This window comes from Argopecten irradians, chromosome 15, assembly GCF_041381155.1.
Source record: "Argopecten irradians isolate NY chromosome 15, Ai_NY, whole genome shotgun sequence".
NCBI classification, from domain to species: Eukaryota; Metazoa; Mollusca; class Bivalvia; order Pectinida; family Pectinidae; genus Argopecten; species Argopecten irradians.
In genome coordinates, this window is record NC_091148.1 from 31,943,185 (window position 1) to 31,967,828 (window position 24,644).

Below are 24,644 nucleotides of genomic sequence, written 5' to 3' on the forward strand. Positions count from 1 at the left end.
TCTTCACTTAGCTTAGTAATGTCGCTCTTCACTTAACTTAGCAATGTCGCTCTTCACTTAACTTAGCAATGTCGCTCTTCACTTAACTTAGTAATGTCGCTCTTCACTTAGCTTAGCAATGTCGCTCTTCACTTAGCTTACTAATGTCGCTCTTCACTTAGCTTAGTAATGTCACGCTTCACTTAACTTAGTAGTGTCGCTCTTCACTTAGCTTAGCAATGTCAATCTTCACTTAGCTTAGTAATGTCGCTCTTCACTTAACTTAGTAATGTCGCTCTTCACTTAGCTTAGTAATGTCGCTCTTCACTTAGCTTAGTAATGTCGCTCTTCACTTAGCTTATTAATGTCACGTTTCACTTAGCTTAGCAATGTCATGTTTCACTTAGCTTAGTAATGTCGCTCTTCACTTAGCTTATTAATGTCACGCTTCACTTAGCTTAGTAATGTCGCTCTTCATATGTTGCATTCTAATGCATTGTGGCATGGCACCTGAAGCTAATTGTCCCACTTTTTGCATGATACACCGTTTCTCTTCTAACGGCGCATTATGGCGGTGTTGCCATAACTTGCCAATGCGACAATGCACCATTGCTGAAATCAGTCACCATAATATAGGTATCATATGTACCTATTGTAATATGTGAAAATAGTATTTTGGACATAATCAGATATTTAAGCATTATTCTCAATTTCTTGCATGTATAAAAAGAATGATTGTCTATTTATAGGTCATCTGACCTATTTCCATCATGCATTATCCACTATCCTACGCCGTCAACTGTGCATCAATGTTATTTCCATTTAAAGGTTTGTTCAATTTAATGACCTTAACCTTCATTCAAGGTCACAGGGATGAAAATGGTTGAAACTTTTGAAATGACTTGTTGTCAATAACTATAAGGCCTAGAGACCTGTTATTGGGCCTTAAGCAAGCTTGGAGGAAGGACTACCTAGTTTGTTTAAAGGAATGACCTTGGCATTTGTTCAAGGTCACAGGTTTCAAAATTGCTAAAAAAGAATTTAACAACTTTTCGGCAATAACTTTATCGAGACCTGAAGCCCTGATATATGGGGAAGTGTTTCTTGTTTGAATAACTTGGATATGAAATGGTTTTACTTGTATATATCACATTGTTTTGGATTTTCTATGCAACAGAAACATCATCAAGCATGGCCGACTCAAACTTCAGATGCGAGGCCTGTGATATAACACTCAACAGCATTGAGCAATACATGCAGCATACGACTGGCAGGAAACATTTAAATAAAGTACAGGCTGCAGGTGAGTGATACAGATACAGTATAGCCCCTTTAACTTGAACCGGCATTCCTCTAAAACCCCTCATTCATCAAACTGATCACATGTATTTCCTCTAAAACAAAACCCTGGTTAGCTCGAACAGCTATTAGTTGAATACCCCTTATTTCTCGAACAGAAATATATCTCCGTTTCATCAAATAATTGAAGTTTTTCAATTTGATATTGGTATCCACTTTCATAAAATTTCAAAATGCTGCAAATCATAGTAATTAAAATGACTATCGATGATTGATCATAACCAACTTGGGATGAGTCGAATACCCTGTATACCTCAAACTATTGATCTGATCCCCTGCTGTTCCATTTATAGGGGTTTTACTGTATATGGGCAATCATAAGGGACTAGCTAAATGTAGCATGCTGGTAGCTCAATTGGTAGAGCATCTAATTACTTAAGTGTTCAGAAGTCCAAGGTTAGAGCCTCTCTTGTTTCCCATCATTTGCAGAGTTGTCTGCTCTTGTAATTGTGAGCTGTATTTGGATGATATATTCTAATCCCATGTGGGGCAGTAGCCAGGTACAGATTGCTGGTTGGTGTTTTTCTCTAGGTACTCTGGCTTCCCTCCACTGCTTAATCATGTCACATTCATATAATGAAATGACCTTGGTTGTTGCTGGCACGTTAAACTTATCAAACAAAAACTGATTGTAATGTCACTATAACCTCCCTGAGGAAATCACAAAGAAAAGTTTCTGTTCTGTTGTTTTATCTTGATAATATTCTCTGTCATAAATTATTCATTTGTAAATCATTTCCATTTCAAAAGAACTTCAAAGAATTATTCATAGAAATAATCATAAAAAGTACTCTTTTCAAACAGGTAACCAGTCCGTCACTGAAAATGTTGGAAAAATGGAACAAATTACGAACGAAAACAATAAAGAATTTGAAAGCCAAAGTAAAGGTGACCCCTTCCGTAAAGTTATCCATACATCAGACGACACTCCTAGTTCTCTCCCCGAGATTGATCTGCCGCCCCCTCCCCCACCTCCCCCGCCCGCCGGCCAGAAAAGGAAGGCGGATGATATGAACGGTTGTGACATTTGTCAGGTGTTCTACAACTCGTCCAGTCAGAGGGATGTTCATCTCAGCGGAAAGAAACACCAGAAAAAGTTAAAGACCATGACTGGTGAGTGTAACCAAAACGCCAAGTTGTTGTCAACCATTTCATCTCACCTGTGTTATTAGCAGAGATTTAAATAGTAGGGATAAGAAGGTACACCATAGCCTTACTTAACGATGCCCGCAGCGGAAGCCAGAGTGCATCGCGTGTCTAAATTACAGTCGAGTACAGTCTAACGACGCCATATGGAAACTACGCTTCGTCCGATGAAGCGATCTAGGCTATAATTCAGGAGATGAACAGAAAAAAAAATGTTAACTGTGAATTTCCTGATCCCGGCATTGTTACTTCCTCGATCGGTACAATCGATCGCCTGGTGAAATATTAATATAATAAAACCCACATACTCTGATTTCAATAATTGACCGATTTCCATTTAGCTTTCAAATATTTGTTGCTTAGTAAATTTTAAATGACAATATATTAAATTGATTGAATTTGAACATATTGAACCTTTTGAATTTTCGGTGGTAAAACTGTACACAAATCAGCGAAGCTACCCTAAATTTATAATGGCGACGATACTGTTCCGATAGGGTCGTGAAAGATAGCAAATTAAACCCACATACTCTGAATTCAATAATTGACTGATTTCCGTTAAGTTTTCAAATATTTGTTGCTTGATAAATTTTACATGATAAAATATTAAATTAATTGAATTTGAACATATTGAACCTTTTGAATTTTTGGTGGTAAAACTGTACACAAATCATCGAAGTTACCCTAAATTTATAATGGCGACGATACTGTTCAGATAGGGTCGTGAAAGCAGAAACATATATACATATATATATATATATGTTTCTGGTGAAAGATAGCACAATTTAAACCATGTACTCTGATTTCAATAATTGACTGATTTCCATTTCGTTTTTAAATATAAATTCTCTATTTATTGATTTTGTACAAATGGAAACTTTTAAAGCTCAAGTACAAGTGTTAACAAATTATCGAAGGTACCCAATATATCATGGCGAAGAGATACAGTGCCGATCGAGCTGTGATAGATAGCATAATTTGATATCTAATTAACGGAAAGTGATTTGCAACTGGTGTCATACTGTCATCAGGTGAACCGTCGGCCAGAACACCTGGCCATCGCCCCAAGTCATCGCCTCACTTAACTCAACAGGGGTCCATGTACCTGTGTTTGAGTCTCGAAGGCTATACAGTAAGTTTGTAAATTAGATAATATTTTTCTAATCTTAATTTTCTCAAACAGCTTTATTTATAATGCATAGAACCATATTGAAATAAAAGTCAATTCTAAGTGAAATGTAAATATTCCGCTTTACCAGAGATTTGAATATAATTTATTTAAATATATTGCTTTACCAAGCAATTTTTTTTTACTAAAGCCGAATTGAATTTCCAGGGTTTAACTCATTAAATTTATATGTGTCGTATTTTTCATTCTAACGAATCAAGAAAAGCTTTTATAATATGTCATTAATCACCAAAATTTACCAACATTTTGATCATTACCTACAGAATTTTCAATGCATAGGTTTTAATTTTACAATTTTTCATAAAAAACAACACAGAAATATATATACATGCATGAGATGAGCGTCTCTAATGCAACAGTAACAAAGCTATGAGATACTTTTCGATGTTTATTGGTTTGTATATACATGTGTGTAGTCAAATATGCCGTACACAGCTTCATGGGCTAACACTATGATAACTCGCCTCCAGCTATTAGTGCGCAGACGCACGGCTTGGTCTCGCGGTAACCGTTCATCCGTTTACGATAACAATAGGTGGGTACGTGATATCGCGAGAACAGCCCTAGTTACTTATCCCAATTATATTTAAATCTCTGTTATTAGTAATTGTGACCTTTACAGGTATGTTTTCAGCTAAACATAGATAGAGCAAAAAAAAACAAGAAAACTTTTACAGTGCACAAATCATAATGACAGCAATATTGTACATGTAGATCCAAATACTTCCAGACTGATAATGGTGTCATCTTCAGAGCTACAAATTGTGGCTATTACTGCTAGTGGAACAAAGTAAAAGTTTTGGAATAGATCAATTACTGTAAACCAACTTTCTTTCGTGGCTTCTTAACTTCACAATTACTATTTCAATTTTTTTTTACAAATATTAATATTCACAGAATTTAAAAAAAATGACTGGAAAGTCCTATCAGTATCAATGAAGAAGATGTTCATTTGCGAAAGTAAATCGCATGCGAAAGTAAGTTGGTTTACAGTGCGTGTATTCTCTTCTATTCTGTCTTTGCATATTACAGAGTTAGCTCCCTTGCTGGTAGGTATCTATTGTTACGTCATTGTTTTGTGAGCGCAATTCGCATCATTTTCTCTTAAAAGTATGACATTACGCTCCCAAACACATGACGTCACAATCAATACCTACCCGCAAGGGCAGATAACTCTGTAATATGTAAATTTGGAATTGTCTGATTAACATTAAAATGTTTGTACCTGTAGAGATCTCCACCACTTCGACTGACCCGTTGGGTTTGATGTCAGAACCCGTCACAAACTTAGGGTCATGTGAACTGTGTCATGTCGCCTACTCATCTGTAATCATCCGCGACCAACACTTAAGTGGAGCGAAGCATCGGAAGAAGGTCCAACTGGCCGAGGTCACCCACCAAGAACCAGAAATGTGTACATTATGTAACGTCAAATATACCTCCCCTGCCAACAAACTTATCCATATAAAGGTACATTAAACCTTATCCTATTCACCCCTGAAATTCTATAATGAACTGTTCCAGCTTTAGTTCTAGATGAGTTCAAATGTGTCTCAAGGGGTGAATGAGTTTTAAATAACATAATATCTTTGGGTTCAAAGTAGTCAGTTCCAACACAATCAGATCATTTGAGATCAGTTGCTTATAAACACCTGTAGTCTGTATACTTTGGGTGGTGGTCATTATAGACAGGTGTGTGGGTAGTGGTCATATAGACAGGTGTGTGGCTGATGGTCGTTATAGACAGGTGTGTGGGTGGTGGTCGTTATAGACAGGTGTGTGGGTGGTGGTTGTTATAGACAGGTGTGTGGGTGGTGGTCGTTATAGACAGGTGTGTGGGTGGTGGTCGTTATAGACAGGTGTGTGGGTGGTGGTCGTTATAGACAGGTGTGTGGGTGGTGGTCGTTATAGACAGGTGTGTGGGTGGTGGTCGTTATAGACAGGTGTGTGGGTGGTGGTCATTATAGACAGGTGTGTGGGTGGTGGTTGTTTTAGACAGGTGTGTGGGTGGTGGTTGATATAGACAGGTGTGTGGGTGATGGTCGTTATAGACAGGTGTATGGGTGGTGGTCATTATAGATAGGTGTGTGGGTGGTGGTTGATATAGATAGGTGTGTGGGTGGTGGTCATTATAGACAGGTGTGTAGGTGGTGGTCGTTATAGATAGGTGTGTGGGTGGTGGTTGATATAGACAGGTGTGTGGATGGTGGTCGTTATAGACAGGTGTGTGGGTGATGGTCGTTATAGACAGGTGTATGGGTGGTGGTCGTTATAGACAGGTGTGTGGGTGGTGGTTGATATAGACAGGTGTGTGGGTGGTGGTTGATATAGACAGGTGTGTGGGTGATGGTTGTTATAGACAGGTGTGTGGGTGGTGGTTGTTATAGACAGGTGTGTGGGTGGTCGTTGTTATAGACAGGTGTGTGGGTGGTGGTTGTTATAGACAGGTGTGTGGGTGGTGGTTGTTATAGACAGGTGTGTGGGTGGTGGTCGTTATAGACAGGTGTGTGGGTGGTGGTTGATATAGACAGGTGTGTGGGTGGTGGTCATTATAGACAGGTGTGTGGGTGGTGGTCGTTATAGATAGGTGTGTGGATGGTGGTCGTTATAGACAGGTGTGTGGGTGATGGTCGTTATAGACAGGTGTGTGGGTGGTTTTCTTTATATACAGGTGTGTGGGTAGTGGTCACTATAGACATGTGTGTGGGTGGTGGTCGTTATAGACAGGTGTGTAGGTGGTGGTCCTTATAGACAGGTGTGTGGGTGGTGGTCGTTATAGACAGGCATGTGGGTGGTGGTCGTTATAGACAGGTGTGTGGGTTGTGGTCGTTATAGACAGGTGTGTGGGTGGTGGTCGTTATAGACAGGCATGTGGGTGGTGGTCGTTATAGACATGTGTGTGGGTGGTGGTCGTTATAGATAGGTGTGTGGGTGGTGGTCGTTATAGACAGGTGTGTGGGTGGTGGTCGTTATAGACAGGTGTGTGGGTGGTGGTCGTTATAGACAGGTGTGTGGGTGGTGCTTGTTATAGACAGGTGTGTGGATGGTGGTCGTTATAGACAGGTGTGCACTATAAAGTAGCTTAATCATAATGTTTGGTTTATTAATATACAATTTATTCTGAGTGATGGAGAATAGAGCCAACAATGGTGTAGATTCTTCTATATGGTGGTTTCTGAGTTATCTCCCTCAGTAACAGTTCAGTTATGACATATAGTTAATTTGTGAGCAAACATTACATCATTTTCTCTGAAAAATATGATGTTACACTCATAAAAACAGGACTTAAAATCAGTACCTTGTTGCAAGGGCAGATAACTCTATAATATGCAAGTACAGAATAGTTGGTACTGGATCCCTCTGCTGGATACCATTTTGGTATAAGGTTCCTCTGCTGGATACCATTCTGGTATAAGGTTCCTCTGCTGGATACCATTTTGGTATAAGGTCCCTCTGTTGGATACCATTTTGGTATAAGGTTATTCTGCTGGATACCATTTTGGTATAAGGTCCCTCTGCTGGATACCATTTTGGTATAAGGTCCCTCTGCTGGATACCATTTTGGTATAAGGTTCCTCTGCTGGATACCATTTTGGTATAAGGTCCCTCTGCTGGATACCATTTTGGTATAAGGTCCCTCTGCTGGATACCATTTTGGTATAAGGTCCCTCTGCTGGATACCATTTTGGTATAAGGTTATTCTGCTGGATACCATTTTGGTATAAGGTCCCTCTGCTGGATACCATTTTGGTATAAGGTTCCTCTGCTGGATACCATTTTGGTATAAGGTTCCTCTGCTGGATACCATTTTGGTATAAGGTCCCTCTGCTGGATACCATTTTGGTATAAGGTCCCTCTGCTGGATACCATTTTGGTATAAGGTCCCTCTGCTGGATACCATTTTGGTATAAGGTCCCTCTGCTGGATACCATTTTGGTATAAGGTTCCTCTGCTGGATACCATTTTGGTATAAGGTTCCTCTGCTGGATACCATTTTGGTATAAGGTCCCTCTGCTGGATACCATTTTGGTATAAGGTTCCTCTGCTGGATACCATTTTGGTATAAGGTTCCTCTGCTGGATACCATTTTGGTATAAGGTTATTCTGCTGGATACCATTTTGGTATAAGGTTCCTCTGCTGGATACCATTTTGGTATAAGGTCCCTCTGCTGGATACCATTTTGGTATAAGGTCCCTCTGCTGGATACCATTTTGGTATAAGGTTCCTCTGCTGGATACCATTTTGGTATAAGGTCCCTCTGCTGGATACCATTTTGGTATAGTATAAGGTCCCTCTGCTGGATACCATTTTGGTATAAGGTTATTCTGCTGGATACCATTTTGGTATAAGGTTCCTCTGCTGGATACCATTTTGGTATAAGGTTCCTCTGCTGGATACCATTTTGGTATAAGGTTATTCTGCTGGATACCATTTTGGTATAAGGTTCCTCTGCTGGATACCATTTTGGTATAAGGTCCCTCTGCTGGATACCATTTTGGTATAAGGTCCCTCTGCTGGATACCATTTTGGTATAAGTTCCCTCTGCTGGATACCATTTTGGTATAAGGTTATTCTGCTGGATACCATTTTGGTATAAGGTATCTCTGCTGGATACCATTTTGGTATAAGTTCCCTCTGCTGGATACCATTTTGGTATAAGGTCCCTCTGCTGGATACAATTTTGGTATAAGGTTCCTCTGCTGGATACCATTTTGGTATAAGGTCCCTCTGCTGGATACCATTTTGGTATAAGGTCCCTCTGCTGGATACCATTTTGGTATAAGGTCCCTCTGCTGGATACCATTTTGGTATAAGGTCCCTCTGCTGGATACCATTCTGGTATAAGGTTCCTCTGCTGGATACCATTTTGGTATAAGGTTCCTCTGCTGGATACCATTTTGGTATAAGGTCCCTCTGCTGGATACCATTTTGGTATAAGGTCCCTCTGCTGGATACCATTTTGGTATAAGGTTCCTCTGCTGGATACCATTTTGGTATAAGGTCCCTCTGCTGGATACCATTTTGGTATAAGGTCCCTATGCTGGATACCATTTTGGTATAAGGTTCCTCTGCTGGATACCATTTTGGTATAAGGTCCCTCTGCTGGATACCATTTTGGTATAAGGTCCCTCTGCTGGATACCATTTTGGTATAAGTTGCCTCTGCTGGAAACCATTTTGGTATAAGGTTCCTCTGCTGGATACCATTCTGGTATAAGGTTCCTCTGCTGGATACCATTCTGGTATAAGTTTCCTCTGCTGGATACCATTTTGGTATAAGGTCCCTCTGCTGGATACCATTTTGGTATAAGGTCCCTCTGTTGGATACCATTTTGGTATAAGGTTCCTCTGCTGGATACCATTTTGGTATAAGGTCCCTCTGCTGGATACCATTTTGGTTTGAGCTGGGTTCTTCTGCCTGCTGTGATTGATTCTGTCCCTAAATTCATTCTTTGGTACTTATTTTTGGTTGAATTTAAAGAAAAAAAAATCTCAAACACTTTTTTCCATTTCGATACAAATCTAACTCTTTATATTCATTATCAAATATGTACAGATTGAAAACAAACAAACAAAGGAGCATTAGTTTGTGGTGCTATAGTAAAATTATTTGATCTAACACATCCTCACACAAAGGGGAGTAACTCTGAGAAATCATAATACAACAAAATACTTTCCTGATGTTTAAGTGTTATTAATGTGGCATTCATTGTGATTAAAATGATAATTCACCTCCTCACAGGGACGGAAACATCTACGGAACGTACAGTCTCACAGGGCTCCAGAAACAGGTAAAGTATACATACAATAAATTTAATTTATAGAGCAAAAAAAAAAAAAAAAAATGAAGAAGAAAGAAAGAAAATAATTTAGAACTGAATCATTATTGGTTATTTAAGGTTATTAGGCTACAGCCTCTCTATAAACCTCCTTCCTTTGAAGATGGTTTGTTGATTTTAGATCAAAGATAATTGTACTTTGTAATTATCTGTACCAGGAAAGGAAAAGGCACAATCAAAAGTTTGTCCGTTTTCTGCATAGTATCATTTGATTAAATTTCAGTATTTTCAAACATTATGTAGGTTTACTATGTACTGTCTATCAAGAATGTACCGAATTACCAAGTACCTTCTGATGTGCGTAGTGAGAGATCTTGACAAAGCCGTGTTAGTTCATTGTTTATTCATTCTACAATATAACGTTACAAAGGTGATGTCACAAAGCTGTGAAAATTTTGAATTTTAAAGTAAATGACCGAAATAACCTGAGATTTTACACCCTTTTGCATTCATGACTTATAAATATTTGATGAATGATATCTCATTAATTCTAAATGTCTGTTTTCAGCGCCAGTAAAGAATGCTACGTGTTTTCGATGTATGTTCTGTAACATCAGTGTAAATTCTCTGGAGCAGCTCGAGATCCATAGACAAGGTATAAAGCCTGATTCCTCACTATCACAAGGAGACACAACACAAACATACTACAGCCTCCCAAAACACTGTCACAAGGAGACACAACACAAACATACTACAGCCTCCCAAAACACTATCACAAGGAGACACAACACAAACATACTGCAGCCTTCCAAAACACTATCACAAGGAGACACAACACAAACATACTGCAGCCTCCCAAAACACTATCACAAGGAGACACAACACAAACATACTACAGCCTTCCAAAACACTATCACAAGGAGACACAACACAAACATACCACAGCCTCCCAAAACACTATCACAAGGAGACACAACACAAACATACCACAGCCTCCCAAAACACTATCACAAGGAGACACAACACAAACATACCACAGCCTCCCAAAACACTATCACAAGGAGACACAACACAAACATACTGCAGCCTTCCAAAACACTATCACAAGAGACACAAAACAAACATACCACAGCCTCCCAAAACACTATCACAAGGAGACACAACACAAACATTCTGCAGCCTCCCAAAACACTATCACAAGGAGACACAACACAAACATACCACAGCCTCCCAAACCACTATCACAAGGAGACACAACACAAACATACCACAGCCTCCCAAAACACTATCGCAAGGAGACACAACACAAACATACTGCAGTCTCCCAAAACACTATCACAAGGAGACACAACACAAACATACTGCAGTCTCCCAAAACACTATCACAAAGAGACACAACACAAACATACTGCAGCCTCCCAAAACACTATCACAAGGAGACACAACACAAACATACTACAGTCTCCCAAAACACTATCACAAGGAGACACAACACAAACATACTACAGCCTCCCAAAACACTATCACAAGGAGACACAACACAAACATACCACAGCCTCCCAAAACACTATCACAAGGAGACACAACACAAACATTCTGCAGCCTCCCAAAACACTATCACAAGGAGACACAACACAAACATACCACAGTCTCCCAAACCACTATCACAAGGAGACACAACACAAACATACTGCAGTCTCCCAAAACAATATCGCAAGGAGACACAACACTAACATACTGCAACCTCCCAAAACACTATCACAAGGAGACACAACACAAACATACCGCAGTCTCCCAAAACACTATCACAAGGAGACACAACACAAACATACTGCAGCCTCCCAAAACACTATCACAAGGAGACACAACACAAACATACTGCAGCCTCCCAAAACACTTTCACAAGGAGACACAACACAAACATACTACAGCCTCCCAAAACACTATCACAAGGAGACACAACACAAACATACCACAGCCTCCCAAAACACTATCACAAGGAGACACAACACAAACATACCACAGCCTCCCAAAACACTATCACAAGGAGACACAACACAAACATACTGCAGCCTTCCAAAACACTATCACAAGGAGACACAACACAAACATTCTGCAGCCTCCCAAAACACTATCACAAGGAGACGCAACACAAACATACCACAGCCTCCCAAACCACTATCACAAGGAGACACAACACAAACATACCACAGCCTCCCAAAACACTATCACAAGGAGACACAACACAAACATACCACAGCCTCCCAAAACACTACCACAAGGAGACACAACACAAACATACTGCAGTCTCCCAAAACACTATCACAAGGAGACACAACACAAACATACTGCAGTCTCCCAAAACACTATCACAAGGAGACACAACACAAACATACTACAGTCTCCCAAAACACTATCACAAGGAGACACAACACAAACATACTGCAGCCTCCCAAAACACTATCACAAGGAGACACAACACAGACATACTACAGTCTCCCAAAACACTATCACAAGGAGACACAACACAAACATACTACAGCCTCCCAAAACACTATCACAAGGAGACACAACACAAACATACCACAGCCTCCCAAAACACTATCACAAGGAGACACAACACAAACATTCTGCAGCCTCCCAAAACACTATCACAAGGAGACACAACACAAACATACCACAGCCTCCCAAACCACTATCACAAGGAGACACAACACAAACATACTGCAGTCTCCCAAAACAATATCGCAAGGAGACACAACACTAACATACTGCAACCTCCCAAAACACTATCACAAGGAGACACAACACAAACATACCGCAGTCTCCCAAATCACTATCACAAGGAGACACAACACAAACATACTGCAGCCTCCCAAAACACTATCACAAGGAGACACAACACAAACATACTGCAGCCTCCCAAAACACTATCACAAGGAGACACAACACAAACATACTACAGCCTCCCAAAACACTATCACAAGGAGACACAACACAAACATACCACAGCCTCCCAAAACACACTATCACAAGGAGACACAACACAAACATACCACAGCCTCCCAAAACACACTATCACAAGGAGACACAACACAAACATACTGCAGCCTTCCAAAACACTATCACAAGGAGACACAACACAAACATACTGCAGCCTCCCAAAACACTATCACAAGGAGACACAACACAAACATACCACAGCCTCCCAAAACACTATCACAAGGAGACACAACACAAACATACCACAGCCTCCCAAAACACTACCACAAGGAGACACAACACAAACATACCACAGCCTCCCAAAACACTATCACAAGGAGACACAACACAAACATACTGCAGTCTCCCAAAACACTATCACAAGGAGACACAACACAAACATACTGCAGTCTCCCAAAACACTATCACAAGGAGACACAACACAAACATACTGCAGTCTCCCAAAACACTATCACAAGGAGACACAACACAAAATACGACAGCCTCCCAAAACACTATCACAAGGAGACACAACACAAACATACCACAGCCTCCCAAAACACTATCACAAGGAGACACAACACAAACATACTGCAGCCTCCCAAAACACTATCACAAGGAGACACAACACAAACATACCACAGCCTCCCAAACCACTATCACAAGGAGACACAACACAAATATACTGCAGCCTCCCAAAACACTATCGCAAGGAGACACAACACTAACATACTGCAGCCTCCCAAAACACTATCACAAGGTGACACAACACAAACATACTGCAGCCTCCCAAACCACTATCACAAGGAGACACAACACAAATATACTGCAGTCTCCCAAAACAATATCGCAAGGAGACACAACACTAACATACTGCAGCCTCCCAAAACACTATCACAAGGTGACACAACACAAACATACTGCAGCCTCCCAAAACACTATCACAAGGAGACACAACACAAACATACTGCAGCCTCCCAAAACACTATCACAAGGAGACACAACACAAACATACTACAGCCTCCCAAAACACTATCACAAGGAGACACAACACAAACATACCACAGCCTCCCAAAACACTATCAAAAGGAGACACACCACTAACATACTACAGCCTCCCAAAACACAACACATACACATGGTATTTAGTTAAAAGTTATTTTAGTAGTACTTCGTGTTGTGTATTACATATCGTTTGCATACTCCAATTTCGAACCCCTAGGATCCCCCGTCCGGCGGATGTTGCCTTGTGGCCTACATCCTGGAGTCTCTCTCTCAACTCTCTCAATGCCCTGTATATCTATCAACCTAACACCTACTGCTCCATGCCCCTTTGTGCATATATCAAAAAGGCATGTGCGTCCCAAAATCTCTAATCTCTAATCCCCATCTAACCTAAACCTTACGCTTGCTGCATTATCATGTTGACTGTACCGCTAACCGCTTTGATAAACTGCAAGTCAGGTTCCGCCCTTGCTCATCTTGGATATCATCTCCCAAAATGACAGACTACGTGATACCGCACAAGGCAACACTGCTGCTTCTGACTATCACAAATCTATACCTATTAATCTGTTGTTTGTTTTACTTTCCCATGTGTACTATATCAAATGTACTTTTAAACTTAGTGTTACATACTAAATAGCGACCCATTTTGTTACAACACACACATATTTCACACAAACACCCACACAACACAAACATTCTGCAGTCTCGCAACACACCCACATATTCACACAAACACACACACAACACAAGTATACTGCAGTCTCCCAAAACACACTACACATTCCATGCATAAAAGGCTGTCCCTACATGACCTTAGCTGTTAATAGGATAGGTCAAGCCTTACCGCAAAGAGACACCACACAAACATACCACAGCCTCCCAAAATATGCATACACTTCAAACACACAACACATTCCATGCATGGAAGGCTGTGTTTATGTCCTTAGTTGTTTAAGGGGAGATAACATGCTATAGATTTTTTTTGTCTAAATCTTAATGGTGTTTTTATTTTATACAAAAAAGGTAAACATGCAATCAGTGCTTAAAGTCCCATTATGCTTTCACCAAACTTTGCTAAAATATACATTAACATCCCTTATGAAAGGTTCTTCATTTGGTTTCTTTCCAATGCTCGCTAGGTGTCTCATTTTGATATAACATGTATTTATAGAGTGATCTACCCTTTATCATTCCTCTCGCTAGGTGTCTCATTTTGATATAACATGTATTTATAGAGTGATCTACCCTTTATCATTCCTCTCGCTAGGTGTCTCATTTTGATATAACATGTATTTATAGAGTGATCTACCCTTTATCATTCCTCTCGCTAGGTGTCTCATTTTGATATAACATGTATTTATAGAGTGATCTACCCTTTATCATTCCTCTCGCTAGGTGTCTCATTTTGATATAACATGTATTTATAGAGTGATCTACCCTTTATCATTCCTCTCGCTAGGTGTCTCATTTTGATATAACATGTATTTATAGAGTGATCTACCCTTTATCATTCCTCTCGCTAGGTGTCTCATTTTGATATAACATGTATTTATAGAGTGATCTACCCTTTTATCATTCCTCTCGCTAGGTGTCTCATTTTGATATAACATGTATTTATAGAGTGATCTACCCTTTATCATTCCTCTCGCTAGGTGTCTCATTTTGATATAACATGTATTTATAGAGTGATCTACCCTTTATCATTCCTCTCGCTAGGTGTCTCATTTTGATATAACATGTATTTATAGAGTGATCTACCCTTTATCATTCCTCTCGCTAGGTGTCTCATTTTGATATAACATGTATTTATAGAGTGATCTACCCTTTATCATTCCTCTCGCTAGGTGTCTCATTTTGATATAACATGTATTTATAGAGTGATCTACCCTTTATCATTCCTCTCGCTAGGTGTCTCATTTTGATATAACATGTATTTATAGAGTGATCTACCCTTTATCATTCCTCTCGCTAGGTGTCTCATTTTGATATAACATGTATTTATAGAGTGATCTACCCTTTATCATTCCTCTCGCTAGGTGTCTCATTTTGATATAACATGTATTTATAGAGTGATCTACCCTTTATCATTCCTCTCGCTAGGTGTCTCATTTTGATATAACATGTATTTATAGAGTGATCTACCCTTTATCATTCCTCTCGCTAGGTGTCTCATTTTGATATAACATGTATTTATAGAGTGATCTACCCTTTATCATTCCTCTCGCTAGGTGTCTCATTTTGATATAACATGTATTTATAGAGTGATCTACCCTTTATCATTCCTCTCGCTAGGTGTCTCATTTTGATATAACATGTATTTATAGAGTGATCTACCCTTTATCATTCCTCTCGCTAGGTGTCTCATTTTGATATAACATGTATTTATAGAGTGATCTACCCTTTATCATTCCTCTCGCTAGGTGTCTCATTTTGATATAACATGTATTTATAGAGTGATCTACCCTTTATCATTCCTCTCGCTAGGTGTCTCATTTTTGATATAACATGTATTTATAGAGTGATCTACCCTTTATCATTCCTCTCGCTAGGTGTCTCATTTTGATATAACATGTATTTTATAGAGTGATCTACCCTTTATCATTCCTCTCGCTAGGTGTCTCATTTTGATATAACATGTATTTATAGAGTGATCTACCCTTTATCATTCCTCTCGCTAGGTGTCTCATTTTGATATAACATGTATTTATAGAGTGATCTACCCTTTATCATTCCTCTCGCTAGGTGTCTCATTTTGATATAACATGTATTTATAGAGTGATCTACCCTTTATCATTCCTCTCGCTAGGTGTCTCATTTTGATATAACATGTATTTATAGAGTGATCTACCCTTTATCATTCCTCTCGCTAGGTGTCTCATTTTGATATAACATGTATTTATAGTGATCTACCCTTTATCATTCCTCTCGCTAAGGTGTCTCATTTTGATATAACATGTATTTAAAGAGTGAATCTACCCTTTATCATTCCTCTCGCTAGGTGTCTCATTTTGATATAACATGTATTTATAGAGTGATCTACCCTTTATCATTCCTCTCGCTAGGTGTCTCATTTTGATATAACATGTATTTATAGAGTGATCTACCCTTTATCATTCCTCTCGCTAGGTGTCTCATTTTGATATAACATGTATTTATAGAGTGATCTACCCTTTATCATTCCTCTCGCTAGGTGTCTCATTTTGATATAACATGTATTTATAGAGTGATCTACCCTTTATCATTCCTCTCGCTAGGTGTCTCATTTTGATATAACATGTATTTATAGAGTGATCTACCCTTTATCATTCCTCTCGCTAGGTGTCTCATTTTGATATAACATGTATTTATAGAGTGATCTACCCTTTATCATTCCTCTCGCTAGGTGTCTCATTTTGATATAACATGTATTTATAGAGTGATCTACCCTTTATCATTCCTCTCGCTAGGTGTCTCATTTTGATATAACATGTATTTATAGAGTGATCTACCCTTTATCATTCCTCTCGCTAGGTGTCTCATTTTGATATAACATGTATTTATAGAGTGATCTACCCTTTATCATTCCTCTCGCTAGGTGTCTCATTTTGATATAACATGTATTTATAGAGTGATCTACCCTTTATCATTCCTCTCGCTAGGTGTCTCATTTTGATATAACATGTATTTATAGAGTGATCTACCCTTTATCATTCCTCTCGCTAGGTGTCTCATTTTGATATAACATGTATTTATAGAGTGATCTACCCTTTATCATCATTCCTCTCGCTAGGTGTCTCATTTTGATATAACATGTATATTTATAGAGTGATCTACCCTTTATCATTCCTCTCGCTAGGTGTCTCATTTTGATATAACATGTATTTATAGAGTGATCTACCCTTTATCATTCCTCTCGCTAGGTGTCTCATTTTGATATAACATGTATTTATAGAGTGATCTACCCTTTATCATTCCTCTCGCTAGGTGTCTCATTTTGATATAACATGTATTTATAGAGTGATCTACCCTTTATCATTCCTCTCGCTAGGTGTCTCATTTTGATATAACATGTATTTATAAAGTGATCTACCTTTATCATTCCTCTCGCTAGGTGTCTCATTTTGATATAACATGTATTTATAGAGTGATCTACCCTTTATCATTCCTCTCGCTAGGTGTCTCATTTTGATATAACATGTATTTATAGAGTGATCTACCCTTTATCATTCCTCTCGCTAGGTGTCTCATTTTGATATAACATGTATTTATAGAGTGATCTACCCTTTATCATTCCTCTCGCTAGGTGTCTCATTTTGATATAACATGTATTTATAGAGTGATCTACCCTTTATCATTCCTCTCGCTAGGTGTCTCATTTTGATATAACATGTATTTATAGAGTGATCTACCCTTTATCATTCCTCTCGCTAGGTGTCTCATTTTGATATAACATGTATTTATAGAGTGATCTACCCTTTATCATTCCTCTCGCTAGGTGTCTCATTTTGATATAACATGTATTTATAGAGTGATCTACCCTTTATCATTCCTCTCGCTAGGTGTCTCATTTTGATATAACATGTATTTTATAGAGTGATCTACCCTTTATCATTCCTCTCGCTAGGTGTCTCATTTTGATATAACATGTATTTATAGAGTGATCTACCCTTTATCATTCCTCTCGCTAGGTGTCTCATTTTGATATAACATGTATTTATAGAGTGATCTACCCTTTATCATTCCTCTCGCTAGGTGTCTCATTTTGATATAACATGTATTTATAGAGTGATCTACCCTTTATCATTCCTCTCGCTAGGTGTCTCATTTTGATATAACATGTATTTATAGAGTGATCTACCCTTTATCATTCCTCTCGCTAGGTGTCTCATTTTGATATAACATGTATTTATAGAGTGATCTACCCTTTATCATTCCTCTCGCTAGGTGTCTCATTTTGATATAACATGTATTTATAGAGTGATCTACCCTTTATCATTCCTCTCGCTAGGTGTCTCATTTTGATATAACATGTATTTATAGAGTGATCTACCCTTTATCATTCCTCTCGCTAGGTGTCTCATTTTGATATAACATGTATTTATAGAGTGATCTACCCTTTATCATTCCTCTCGCTAGGTGTCTCATTTTGATATAACATGTATTTATAGAGTGATCTACCCTTTATCATTCCTCTCGCTAGGTGTCTCATTTTGATATAACATGTATTTATAGAGTGATCTACCCTTTATCATTCCTCTCGCTAGGTGTCTCATTTTGATATAACATGTATTTATAGAGTGATCTACCCTTTATCATTCCTCTCGCTAGGTGTCTCATTTTGATATAACATGTATTTATAGAGTGATCTACCCTTTATCATTCCTCTCGCTAGGTGTCTCATTTTGATATAACATGTATTTATAGAGTGATCTACCCTTTATCATTCCTCTCGCTAGGTGTCTCATTTTGATATAACATGTATTTATAGAGTGATCTACCCTTTATCATTCCTCTCGCTAGGTGTCTCATTTTGATATAACATGTATTTATAGAGTGATCTACCTTTTATCATTCCTCTCGCTAGGTGTCTCATTTTGATATAACATGTATTTATAGAGTGATCTACCCTTTATCATTCCTCTCGCTAGGTGTCTCATTTTGATATAACATGTATTTATAGAGAGTGATCTACCCTTTATCATTCCTCTCGCTAGGTGTCTCATTTTGATATAACATGTATTTATAGAGTGATCTACCCTTTATCATTCCTCTCGCTAGGTGGTCTCATTTTGATATAACATGTATTTATAGAGTGATCTACCCTTTATCATTCCTCTCGCTAGGTGTCTCATTTTGATATAACATGTATTTATAGAGTGATCTACCCTTTATCATTCCTCTCGCTAGGTGTCTCATTTTGATATAACATGTATTTATAGAGTGATCTACCCTTTATCATTCCTCTCGCTAGGTGTCTCATTTTGATATAACATGTATTTATAGAGTGATCTACCCTTTATCATTCCTCTCGCTAGGTGTCTCATTTTGATATAACATGTATTTATAGAGTGATCTACCCTTTATCATTCCTCTCGCTAGGTGTCTCATTTTGATATAACATGTATTTATAGAGTGATCTACCTTTATCATTCCTCTCGCTAGGTGTCTCATTTTGATATAACATGTATTTATAGAGTGATCTACCCTTTATCATTCCTCTCGCTAGGTGTCTCATTTTGATATAACATGTATTTATAGAGTGATCTACCCTTTATCATTCCTCTCGCTAGGTGTCTCATTTTGATATAACATGTATTTATAGAGTGATCTACCCTTTATCATTCCTCTCGCTAGGTGTCTCATTTTGATATAACATGTATTTATAGAGTGATCTACCCTTTATCATTCCTCTCGCTAGGTGTCTCATTTTGATATAACATGTATTTATAGAGTGATCTACCCTTTATCATTCCTCTCGCTAGGTGTCTCATTTTGATATAACATGTATTTATAGAGTGATCTACCCTTTATCATTCCTCTCGCTAGGTGTCTCATTTTGATATAACATATATTTATAGAGTGATCTACCCTTTATCATTCCTCTCGCTAGGTGTCTCATTTTGATATAACATGTATTTATAGAGTGATCTACCCTTTATCATTCCTCTCGCTAGGTGTCTCATTTTGATATAACATGTATTTATAGAGTGATCTACCCTTTATCATTCCTCTCGCTAGGTGTCTCATTTTGATATAACATGTATTTATAGAGTGATCTACCCTTTATCATTCCTCTCGCTAGGTGTCTCATTTTGATATAACATGTATTTATAGAGTGATCTACCCTTTATCATTCCTCTCGCTAGGTGTCTCATTTTGATATAACATGTATTTATAGAGTGATCTACCCTTTATCATTCCTCTCGCTAGGTGTCTCATTTTGATATAACATGTATTTATAGAGTGATCTACCCTTTATCATTCCTCTCGCTAGGTGTCTCATTTTGATATAACATGTATTTATAGAGTGATCTACCCTTTATCATTCCTCTCGCTAGGTGTCTCATTTTGATATAACATGTATTTATAGAGTGATCTACCCTTTATCATTCCTCTCGCTAGGTGTCTCATTTTGATATAACATGTATTTATAGAGTGATCTACCCTTTATCATTCCTCTCGCTAGGTGTCTCATTTTGATATAACATGTATTTATAGAGTGATCTACCCTTTATCATTCCTCTCGCTAGGTGTCTCATTTTGATATAACATGTATTTATAGAGTGATCTACCCTTTATCATTCCTCTCGCTAGGTGTCTCATTTTGATATAACATGTATTTATAGAGTGATCTACCCTTTATCATTCCTCTCGCTAGGTGTCTCATTTTGATATAACATGTATTTATAGAGTGATCTACCCTTTATCATTCCTCTCGCTAGGTGTCTCATTTTGATATAACATGTATTTATAGAGTGATCTACCATTTATCATTCCTCTCGCTAGGTGTCTCATTTTGATATAACATGTATTTATAGAGTGATTTACCCTTTATCATTCCTCTCGCTAGGTGTCTCATTTTGATATAACATGTATTTATAGAGTGATCTACCCTTTATCATTCCTCTCGCTAGGTGTCTCATTTTGATATAACATGTATTTATAGAGTGATCTACCCTTTATCATATTCCTCTCGCTAGGGTGTCTCATTTTGATATAACATGTATTTATAGAGTGATCTACCCTTTATCATTCCTCTCGCTAGGTGTCTCATTTTGATATAACATGTATTTATAGAGTGATCTACCCTTTATCATTCCTCTCGCTAGGTGTCTCATTTTGATATAACATGTATTTATAGAGTGATCTACCCTTTATCATTCCTCTCGCTAGGTGTCTCATTTTGATATAACATGTATTTATAGAGTGATCTACCCTTTATCATTCCTCTCGCTAGGTGTCTCATTTTGATATAACATGTATTTATAGAGTGATCTACCCTTTATCATTCCTCTCGCTAGGTGTCTCATTTTGATATAACATGTATTTATAGAGTGATCTACCCTTTATCATTCCATGTCTCATTTTGATATAACATGTAGTAGAGTGATCTACCCTTTATCATTCCTCTCGCTAGGTGTCTCATTTTGATATAACATGTATTTATAGAGTGATCTACCCTTTATCATTCCTCTCGCTAGGTGTCTCATTTTGATATAACATGTATTTATAGAGTGATCTACCCTTTATCATTCCTCTCGCTAGGTGTCTCATTTTGATATAACATGTATTTATAGAGTGATCTACCCTTTATCATTCCTCTCGCTAGGTGTCTCATTTTGATATAACATGTATTTATAGAGTGATCTACCCTTTATCATTCCTCTCGCTAGGTGTCTCATTTTGATATAACATGTATTTATAGAGTGATCTACCCTTTTATCATTCCTCTCGCTAGGTGTCTCATTTTGATATAACATGTATTTATAGAGTGATCTACCCTTTATCATTCCTCTCGCTAGGTGTCTCATTTTGATATAACATGTATTTATAGAGTGATCTACCCTTTATCATTCCTCTCGCTAGGTGTCTCATTTTGATATAACATGTATTTATAGAGTGATCTACCCTTTATCATTCCTCTCGCTAGGTGTCTCATTTTGATATAACATGTATTTATAGAGTGATCTACCCTTTATCATTCCTCTCGCTAGGTGTCTCATTTTGATATAACATGTATTTATAGAGTGATCTACCCTTTATCATTCCTCTCGCTAGGTGTCTCATTTTGATATAACATGTATTTATAGAGTGATCTACCCTTTATCATTCCTCTCGCTAGGTGTCTCATTTTGATATAACATGTATTTATAGAGTGATCTACCCTTTATCATTCCTCTCGCTAGGTGTCTCATTTTGATATAACATGTATTTATAGAGTGATCTACCCTTTATCATTCCTCTCGCTAGGTGTCTCATTTTGATATAACATGTATTTATAGAGTGATCTACCCTTTATCATTCCTCTCGCTAGGTGTCTCATTTTGATATAACATGTATTTATAGAGTGATCTACCCTTTATCATTCCTCTCGCTAGGTGTCTCATTTTGATATAACATGTATTTATAGAGTGATCTACCCTTTATCATTCCTCTCGCTAGGTGTCTTATTTTGATATAACATGTATTTATAGAGTGATCTACCCTTTATCATTCCTCTCGCTAGGTGTCTCATTTTGATATAACATGTATTTATAGAGTGATCTACCCTTTATCATTCCTCTCGCTAGGTGTCTCATTTTGATATAACATGTATTTATAGAGTGATCTACCCTTTATCATTCCTCTCGCTAGGTGTCTCATTTTGATATAACATGTATTTATAGAGTGATCTACCCTTTATCATTCCTCTCGCTAGGTGTCTCATTTTGATATAACATGTATTTATAGAGTGATCTACCCTTTATCATTCCTCTCGCTAGGTGTCTCATTTTGATATAACATGTATTTATAGAGTGATCTACCCTTTATCATTCCTCTCGCTAGGTGTCTCATTTTGATATAACATGTATTTATAGAGTGATCTACCCTTTATCATTCCTCTCGCTAGGTGTCTCATTTATGATATAACATGTATTTATAGAGTGATCTACCCTTTATCATTCCTCTCGCTAGGTGTCTCATTTTGATATAACATGTATTTATAGAGTGATCTACCCTTTATCATTCCTCTCGCTAGGTGTCTCATTTTGATATAACATGTATTTATAGAGTGATCTACCCTTTATCATTCCTCTCGCTAGGTGTCTCATTTTGATATAACATGTATTTATAGAGTGATCTACCCTTTATCATTCCTCTCGCTAGGTGTCTCATTTTGATATAACATGTATTTATAGAGTGATCTACCCTTTATCATTCCTCTCGCTAGGTGTCTCATTTTGATATAACATGTATTTATAGAGTGATCTACCCTTTATCATTCCTCTCGCTAGGTGTCTCATTTTGATATAACATGTATTTATAGAGTGATCTACCCTTTATCATTCCTCTCGCTAGGTGTCTCATTTTGATATAACATGTATTTATAGAGTGATCTACCCTTTATCATTCCTCTCGCTAGGTGTCTCATTTTGATATAACATGTATTTATAGAGTGATCTACCCTTTATCATTCCTCTCGCTAGGTGTCTCATTTTGATATAACATGTATTTATAGAGTGATCTACCCTTTATCATTCCTCTCGCTAGGTGTCTCATTTTTGATATAACATGTATTTATAGAGTGATCTACCCTTTATCATTCCTCTCGCTAGGTGTCTCATTTTGATATAACATGTATTTATAGAGTGATCTACCCTTTATCATTCCTCTCGCTAGGTGTCTCATTTTGATATAACATGTATTTATAGAGTGATCTACCCTTTATCATTCCTCTCGCTAGGTGTCTCATTTTGATATAACATGTATTTATAGAGTGATCTACCCTTTATCATTCCTCTCGCTAGGTGTCTCATTTTGATATAACATGTATTTATAGAGTGATCTACCCTTTATCATTCCTCTCGCTAGGTGTCTCATTTTGATATAACATGTATTTATAGAGTGATCTACCCTTTATCATTCCTCTCGCTAGGTGTCTCATTTTGATATAACATGTATTTATAGAGTGATCTACCCTTTATCATTCCTCTCTCTCTAGGTGTCTCATTTTGATATAACATGTATTTATAGAGTGATCTACCCTTTATCATTCCTCTCGCTAGGTGTCTCATTTTGATATAACATGTATTTATAGAGTGATCTACCCTTTATCATTCCTCTCGCTAGGTGTCTCATTTTGATATAACATGTATTTATAGAGTGATCTACCCTTTATCATTCCTCTCGCTAGGTGTCTCATTTTTGATATAACATGTATTTATAGAGTGACATCCCGATTATCATCATCGCCGCTAGTCAATTCATCTTGAAACTATTTATAGACGTAACATAGTTTCTTGGAAAGATAAAATTTAGGACATATACATTCTACTATTATATGGCAAAATTAATGCCGGCTGGACTTTGACATGAGAAGCATATATTTCACCGTACTTTCTTTAAATTTTCATTTAATATGTTTTAAATGTGGATCATAATTCAAGTCGTTCCATGTTAATACATACTTGCATTTAACCTACTTTGCCTTTGCTTAAAAGATGTAACGAATGCTGTATTTT

At 37.7% G+C, this 24,644-nt stretch overlaps 1 protein-coding gene across 1 annotated transcript in view; it reads left to right on the plus strand.

Moving 5' to 3' along the window:
* Positions 1 to 24,354, plus strand: part of LOC138308781 (zinc finger protein 346-like) — a 33,075-nt gene extending 8,721 nt beyond the window's left edge. The window contains exons 2-7 of the mRNA XM_069249796.1: positions 1,157 to 1,282; positions 2,143 to 2,451; positions 4,905 to 5,143; positions 9,417 to 9,465; positions 10,022 to 10,108; positions 24,350 to 24,354. Coding sequence (XP_069105897.1) covers positions 1,171 to 1,282; positions 2,143 to 2,451; positions 4,905 to 5,143; positions 9,417 to 9,465; positions 10,022 to 10,108; positions 24,350 to 24,354 — 801 coding nt within the window. The 5' untranslated portion in view covers positions 1,157 to 1,170. The remainder of the gene's footprint in view (positions 1 to 1,156; positions 1,283 to 2,142; positions 2,452 to 4,904; positions 5,144 to 9,416; positions 9,466 to 10,021; positions 10,109 to 24,349) is intronic.
* Positions 24,355 to 24,644: the final 290 nt, after the last annotated feature.